We start from the raw sequence: 8,254 nt of genomic DNA, 5'->3' as shown, positions 1-8,254 counted from the left end.
GCTTCGGCAGGGGGAGCGGGAGCGGGAGCAGGCGGGGAGCGGCCGGCGCGCGCCCGCCCAGGGGAGTTGGGGTTCGCAGGGGGTTGTTTTCGGCTCTGAGGAGGTCCCCGCCCAACCTTCAAAATTTTGTCCAAAAGCAGACAAGAGGATCGCCCCGCGCTGAGCCGGCTGGTGGGCAGCAGGAGGCGCCTGATCGCCGCCGGGGCGCTGGGGGTGGTGATGGTGCTGCTGCTGGTCATCCTCATCCCGGTGCTGGTGAGCTCGGCCGGCACGTCGGCGCACTACGAGATGCTGGGCACCTGCCGCATGGTCTGCGACCCCTATGGGGGCACGAAGGCGCCCAGCACTGCCGCCACGCCCGACCGCGGCCTCATGCAGTCCCTGCCCACCTTCATCCAGGGCCCCAAAGGCGAGGCCGGCAGGCCCGGGAAGGCGGGCCCGCGTGGGCCCCCCGGTGAGCCTGGACCGCCGGGTCCCGTGGGCCCTCCGGGCGAGAAGGGCGAGCCCGGCCGCCAAGGCCTGCCGGGCCCGCCCGGGGCGCCCGGCCTGAATGCGGCCGGGGCCATCAGTGCCGCCACCTATAGCACGGTGCCCAAGATCGCCTTCTACGCCGGCCTCAAGCGGCAGCACGAAGGCTACGAGGTGCTCAAGTTCGACGACGTGGTCACCAACCTCGGTAACCACTACGATCCCACCACGGGCAAGTTCACCTGCTCTATCCCGGGCATCTACTTCTTCACCTACCACGTCCTGATGCGCGGAGGGGACGGCACCAGCATGTGGGCTGATCTCTGCAAAAACAACCAGGTGAGTGCCGGCAGGCAGCAGGGTGGGCGGGGAGGGAGCGCGGGAAGGTACGGGCAAGAGGGAGGAGACCCCGGAAATGGGGGTGGGAGCCCGCGGAGGAAGGGCGCGGCAGCCCGGCTCCTGGGAGCGGAGTGGAGGGGTCGCCGCTATTCGCTGGCGAGGCAGGGGTCGTAAGCCCACGCGGGCGCCGGGAGGCCTGGAGAGCGCGGTTCCCAAGCTGGGACCTGCACACAGAGCGCGAGTGCGAGCACGACCCTCGAGGGTAGGGAAGCCGGGAGCTCCGTCCCTTGGACAGCCTGTGCACCAGGCAGTCCCGGGCAGGAAGCGACCTGTGGGATCCTCAGCAGGGCAGGGTCGCTCTCAGGCTTTGCCTGGAAGAGGAGGGCTGGGGGAGCCCCGAAATGGGCGTGCCAGGTGACAAACTTGGGGGAGAAAGGGGCCCGCGGGAGAAAGAAGGGAGCCGAAAGAGGGAGTCCAAGGGTGACGCGTCCAGGGCCGAGGAGCGACCGGGGGACTCGCGGTCGCAAGGCCCCTGCGACGTCCCAGACCCGGGAAACGAGCATACGGTCAAATTCAAGGCACAGACTCCGGTTTAGATTTCAGCCCAAGGAGAAGAAGGGGGAGAAGAGGCGAGTACTGGTAACAAAAGAGAAAAGTTGGGACTCATGGGTGTACTCAGCAAAACACGCACCCAAACACAGAACCCAGACTCCAGGGGCTGAAGTAGGAGGCCGCACAGGCAGGTGGCAAGGAGGGCGAGAGGCAGAGCCAGCCGTGGGGCGATGGGCCTCACTGCCAGGGAGCCCCCGGGCCGCCTGCCTCAGGGTCTTTCCAACCCTGCCTTCTCACAAGGCAGTGGCCTTGGCCTTGACTGTGCCCTAGCCTCAGATTAGCCCTGAGCCCCAGGATTTGCTCTCCTGGGCTGGAGGGCTCCGCCATCAGGGCCACGGGTCTGTTTTATGTGGGGGCCACTTTATCGTTTGCTTGAGAAACTCGCGGTCACTGCAAAACCAAGGTGTGCCCGATCTCTTAGAAGAGGAAAACTATTTGTAACTACCCGGAAGTGTCTGTCCTCGGACCTCAGGCACGCGCTGAATCAGCAGGAGCGCTCCGGGCCAGGCCTTGCAACCCGAAGCCTGCAATCTGGGCTAGTCCTCTGGCTTTAATTTTGCCTCTTGGGCGGTACAGGGAATGGCCAACTTAGATTTAACAAGGGCTACTGGGCTTCAGGTAACCCGCGCCTTGAATTCAGACCTTTTCAGTTATAACCCAGGTTTCTATCAAGCAGCATTAAGGCAAGATTTCTTCCAAAGACCCAATTCAGGATTAGAGGTGTTGTGGGTTTGTTGTTGTTGTTGTTTTTGAAAAGTGAAAGACAAATAGTATAAAGGTATAAGAAAGAAAGGACAAAAAATTCCTGTCCTTTCTTTCTTTTCCCACCCCTCATTTCTAAAGGAATTTAGAAGTAAATAGCTCAAGGACCCCACAGGACGGGTAGAAGCAAAAAAAAAAAAAAAAAGAAAGAAAGAAAAGAAAAGAAAAAATGGCCACCAGGAGGCACTGACAGGGTTGTTTATTGTAGTTATTATGCACAAAAATAATATTAAGATAAACAAATATTTACGGAGGAGTGAGATAGTTATAGGTGTATGGTTAAAAAGGGCATGACTCACTGTACCAAAATAGAGCTATTCGATCACCTTTATGAAACGGCTTATGAAGAGCCCCTTAGCAGACAGCAATGAGGCACCCATGTATTTACAAACTGGCTCTCTTCTGACTCAAAGGTTAGGTCTAAAAAATACTGTCAGGCTGAAGGATTGTTTTTAGTGGTATTAATTAAGATGGAATAATATTCAAGTTTTATCAGCCACTGAATAAAAACACTCACATCCTTAAAGATCTGGAAATTGCAATTGCATGAAAAATCAGGGAATGACACATTTAAATTAGTTTAAAGGTTCCTGTCTCAACTGCTGAGCCCAAGTATATTGAACTGATTCCAGGAAAACCATTTTATATACCTGTTCTAGGTGCATTTTGTTTTTAAAATTATTCCATTGTTTGGAGAGTAGAATGCTTCTTTGTATCCTCCTAGCTTGCACATTCTCTGAGGATCAGGAAAAAAAAATAAGGCAACCAGCTGACCTTATCATGTATAAAGCTCTCCACTGGCATTATTAAGCTGTTACTTCTTCAAAAGGTGTGCAACAAGTAATTCTGAAAAATATACAGAGCAGCAAACAATATATTTTCAACTTAAGCATGGACTATTTTGGAAAATGGTTATTAAAATACTACTGTTAAGGAATTTTATCCCTAAAATAGAACGATTTTGTAAAGGCTGACCTGTAGACAGTTGCAAATGAGAAATATTTTATAAAGTTTATTTTATTAATATTAAATAAATAGTTTATCAGTGATCTTCAGGTATGTTCTTGTCTGATCACTTCTTAGAATGGCAGTTTCCCCCCTGGGCAGACCTAATTTGTTTTCATAAAACAGAAACTCAGAGATCCATGTCAGTATAATGTTCTATGGATTAAGTGGATTTGAGAAGCACAAAAATTAAACTAAAAATGCAGTGCACTCTAGGATAGAGGAATGCCTCTGGACCGTAACCATATGAGAACCATTTTATTTATGCTTTGTGTTGAATGCAGGATCACAGATGGAAACATCAAAGGCCAGTAAATTAACCTGATGCACCACTTAACCTTTTGTTTATGATTCCACAGAAGTACAATGAAAATGAAATTATGAGAGCATCAGTAGCAATTAATTAAATTAGCAAATGTTACCATAAATATTGTCTCTAATGATAAACCCTCCCTAATAAGATAATGCTACAGCCACAGCAAGCTCCTAGGTTCTCACAAACAGGCCAGTAAAAGGATCACAGTTCTCATATTCCCCATGAAACCATCAACCCAAATTTAATCATATCATTTGTTGCGAACCCATGACAGTGCATATGAAAGGTAAAAGTTGGACTCTGGAGGCTTTACAGAGAGACAGGAAATATAATTTTAATGTGTTCGTATACCTTTGGCAGAAAACCTGAATTCAAAAATTGCTCTTTGAACACAGTCACTGTGATACCACTATACTAAAAGCTAAAACTGGATCAAGATTAGAACTATAAAATAATTAAAGATCCGGTTTTATTCTAAGAATCTATTAATTAATTACAGCACCAATGAACATGAGATGTTGGAAACAATAGTTTGTGCGTTGATAATTCATTCATTAGCGAGATTAATGAAATGTCAAATTAATATTATCTTTTTAAAAGCGGTGACACACGCACTACAGATCAAGCAGGATCTAAATAGTTAACTTAAAATTTGAAAAGATATTAGAGTACATTCAGGCAGAAATGGGGATATCGGGCTAAGGAAAGGATGCATCATATTCCCAGAGAAAATGCTGAAATCGGTGTACATTTAGGAACCTGAAAATAGCGTCCAAGGGGGATGCATTACCTTCCTCAGTAGTTCGATGGCTTAAAGGGAGAATTGTTGGAAGTCACCGAGCTGATTACTAGAGCTTGAAATTTCAAGTTCCATTATACCTTTAGAGTAGTAGGATCAGGTGAGCAGGCATGCTAAAATCATGCAAAGCACACTGGAGTGTGGCAGTTATTTAATTGAGAGAGTCTTGTGGTACAGTATAGGGTAAAATCTTAAGAGAATCACTTTCATTAAAAAGCAATCACATAACAAAGGAAGTGAAAAACCATAAGGGTAACCTTCTAGTCTGTGGGATCACCCTAATGCATTTGCAGGTTTTTGTGGTCATACCTACAGAATAAAAATAGTCACATTTACAGGGTTTTCTCTTTATACCCTGTAGAATAAAAACTGCATCATATATAGATATACTCATATATTTATATTTAAGACTATTGCCTCTAAATCAAGGGATTTTAATGAGTACTGGTTCCCAGATGCCTTTATAAAGAAAGCAGTGTTACAGCACAATACCCATAGAGCATATATTAAACATCTAAAGCACTAAATAAAATGTGTCTGCCTATTAATAATAGCTGAAAAGTATATTTATGGATGGCTAATTAATTAATATATTAATGACATAGCTAATTACTAATTTGTATTTTAATTTTTCTCACCCATTAAAAGTCCACGTGTTTAAAAAAAAAAAAAAGATGAGCTCATAACAGCACTATCCTCCTTGTAGACTTTTTTTTCCCAGGGAATTAATGACTGGATGAAATTAGTGAATCAAAGCACTCAATTCCTACAAACTTATGATTAATTTCTAGGAAATATTATGACATTAAATTGTGTTATTACTTAACAGTCCAAACAGATCACCTCATTGAATTGGTGTATACATTTGAGTCAATGTTTCAGAGCCTAATTGCATGGTATACTGCTTTCACTGTATTAGTTAGTGTCAGTTAGCACAATGTTAAGCAATTCTAAATCCTTTAAGCCCCTTTCTCCTTTTGCTATATGATATCCAGAAAGAAATTTTTAAAATACTACTCAAATTACTTTACAAGTTCAGCAGTGTCAAAGAGCCTTCTCCTTTTTTAACATTTCAGCATTAATGTGAGAACATACCACATGAAAATTTAATTTGAAAACCTATCATTTAAGTTTTGAAAGAAATGCATGGAAATTCTTGACTTATGTCTCAGTTCCCTCATTTTACCAAGTGATAAAATTCAGCATATTATACCCCAAGTCATGCATTATTACATAATGCAGGTTTACAAAACTACTAAATCACTTGCTATGTTATTCAGGGAAATACCATTATAGTGGAATAGAAACAAGCCACAGAGTGGAAGATGTTTTACTGAAATAAATCAAATTACAAGTCTGCCTACTGAAAATTTTTTTCCAAGGCAGAACCAAAATATAGCTAAATGAATATAAAGCCTAATTTGAGTTGAGGAAGTGACAGAATGTCCATATTACTTGAAATGATAGGCAATTTGGCCGTTTGCAAATGTCTATCAACCCACTAATGAGATCACAGACTCAACACGAGTGGATTATAGGCAACTTCCATTCTCAAAGCAAACCACACATTTTTAGAATCACCCAAATGAAAAAGGGTATTCAATTAGATCACTAAAAATGTTTAGAAATTTTAGAGACCTCAAAGCTTAGTTCTTTCTATAACTTTTAGATATGTTGAAATTAAATATGGAAGCGCACACATCACAGGTTAGTAATAAAAAGGCACATATAGAAAAATGAACTCTGCAAACTTGGGTGATGTTTAAATGGGGTTTCTGGCCAAAAAAAAAAAGCTTTACCGGAATTAGATTTCGAAAGCCCCAAATCAAAAGACTTCCTTCCTTTTTTTTTTTCTCCCTATATAGTAGAGTTGGAGTTGTATTATTTCTCTGACGTCTCCACTGCTATGGCTCTCCATTTTCTAATAAGCGTGGGGACCCGCTGAAGTTCAGATTGAACCTCTGTCCTCTTAAACAGCTGCTTAGAATATTGCTAATTGGCTTAAATTAAAATGCAAAAAAAATTACCCTTCTTTCCATTCCAAGAAGTGATTGGGCCTAGAGATTCAAGAAAGGAGAAAAAGCGCTGATTTAGGAAGAGGATAGAGTGATGTGCATGTGGTTTACAGCACACAGTAGGAAAAAAGCCTGCTGGAATGACCCTTGCATAGGACCTTTTCATCTTTCTGCTCCTCCCTTCCAGCGACACAGTTGAAGCTGTTACAAAGATACCCTCCCAGAGCTCCGAGGCCCAGGTGGACTCTCCCAGGCTGAATTCTGTGCTGTGGCGCAGGTTGGCTTCCGATGCTGAGTGAATGGCCAAGAGGAAAACCCGACAGCTCTCTCCTCCAGATTCTAATTCTCGTTTGCTTCACACAGGTGCGAGCCAGCGCCATTGCCCAAGACGCTGATCAGAATTACGACTATGCCAGTAACAGTGTGGTTCTTCATTTGGAGCCGGGAGACGAAGTCTACATCAAATTAGATGGCGGCAAAGCCCACGGAGGGAATAACAACAAATACAGCACATTTTCTGGATTTATTATTTACGCTGACTGATCACGCAGAAACTAAGCTTATTATTCTGAGTCTGAACACTGGATTCGTATGGCTAACGTCCGTGAATCAAGGATCCCAGGGGATGCCGGTTGCGGGGCACCTCAGTTGTGTATATGTGGGGAATTCAAATGCTACCTGACTCACATCTGTATACTCAGAAACATTATGTAAAAAAAAAAAAAAAAAAAAAAAAAAATTAAAAGCAAGATAAGCAGATGTGTTATCCACTACCGCCAAAGCAAATACTCCTCCTTATTGTTAGTGTCCATGTGAATGAAGTCCTATATAGATCACAAATTTTTATAGAAAAATCTAAGACACTGAATTATTTCTCCAGTATATATGAACTTTGGTGTACTGTGATCTTGCTGCTTTTATCCATATGTCAGCTTTGGTTCTTGTGAGTTTACCTGCTTATTATGATACCTGGAGTCCATTCATAGTGTGGGGAGAATTATACTACCCTGCAGGAGAAGGTCTGATTGAAACAATGCTGCTTGTCCCCAAAGAAATTGTTTGCCTTGTACTTTTGTTAACTTTAGAGCTAGTCCTGGGAATGATTCAACTTCAAGCCTTAACCTGGAATTTTCTGGATTTGAGGGAATTCCCAAGCCTATGATCATTTTCACATTTTCTTTTTTCTTATGAATTTTCTTTTCTCTCTTTTCCAGTGATAGTCTTTAAAAATAGAGATCGAAATTGTATCATAGGATTACCCTCTAAGTGTGAAAATGTGTAATTATGTATGGTATTTAGAAAATCCCCTGTGTGTCCATTTTGTCAATAGGATGCGTTTAGATTTACTTAGAAAGTCAGAGAAATTTATTCTTTGGTGTTAAATCAGACTGCGGCTTTTGCCTTCTTTGGAACAAAAGATTATTCATAACCCAATGCACAGTGGTTTAATTTGAGCTACTGCACGGGTCACCAAGGGGACACTAAGTAAGGCCTTCAAATAGTTACTACAAGTCACGGCCTGAGGTTATTTCAAAATGAGCAATTTCACATATAACCAATAAGACAACAAAGTGTATATATTTTATACAAATACCTGCTACATATACATGTATTTGTGTGTACACACACACACACATATGTTAGATCAAATATAATATATACATGGCTTCAGACCATAGGCACAGTGGCTGTATAGCCTCAAAAATTTAATTTAAAAAAAAGTATGTGTATATATACACACACACACTCATAAATTATTTGACTTATTTTTGATCAAAATATACTTTGGATTACAAAGCTATATGGAATAGCAAAATAATTTAAGTGGCTTCTCTTTTAAGAGTTACCCAGAAAATTAAATTTTATTTGGTTAAAATGCCCTATACATCACATGTCTGTAAATTATGCCTATGGCTTCTTTATTACCATGTGCCAATC

At 42.8% G+C, this 8,254-nt stretch overlaps 1 protein-coding gene across 1 annotated transcript; it reads left to right on the top strand.

The window, feature by feature from the left end:
- Positions 1 to 219: 219 nt before the first annotated feature.
- On the top strand, positions 220 to 6,859 carry C1QL3 (complement C1q like 3; the record flags this gene model as incomplete). Its single annotated transcript, XM_080812221.1, has 2 exons — positions 220 to 807; positions 6,680 to 6,859. 2 exons carry the CDS (start codon positions 220 to 222, stop codon positions 6,857 to 6,859), a joined length of 768 nt encoding a protein of 255 aa, XP_080668347.1.
- Positions 6,860 to 8,254: the final 1,395 nt, after the last annotated feature.

Source organism: Martes martes (assembly GCF_963455335.1).
Source record: "Martes martes genome assembly, chromosome: 8".
NCBI classification, from domain to species: domain Eukaryota; kingdom Metazoa; phylum Chordata; class Mammalia; order Carnivora; family Mustelidae; genus Martes; species Martes martes.
This window is presented reverse-complemented; position numbering and strand designations above follow the sequence as displayed.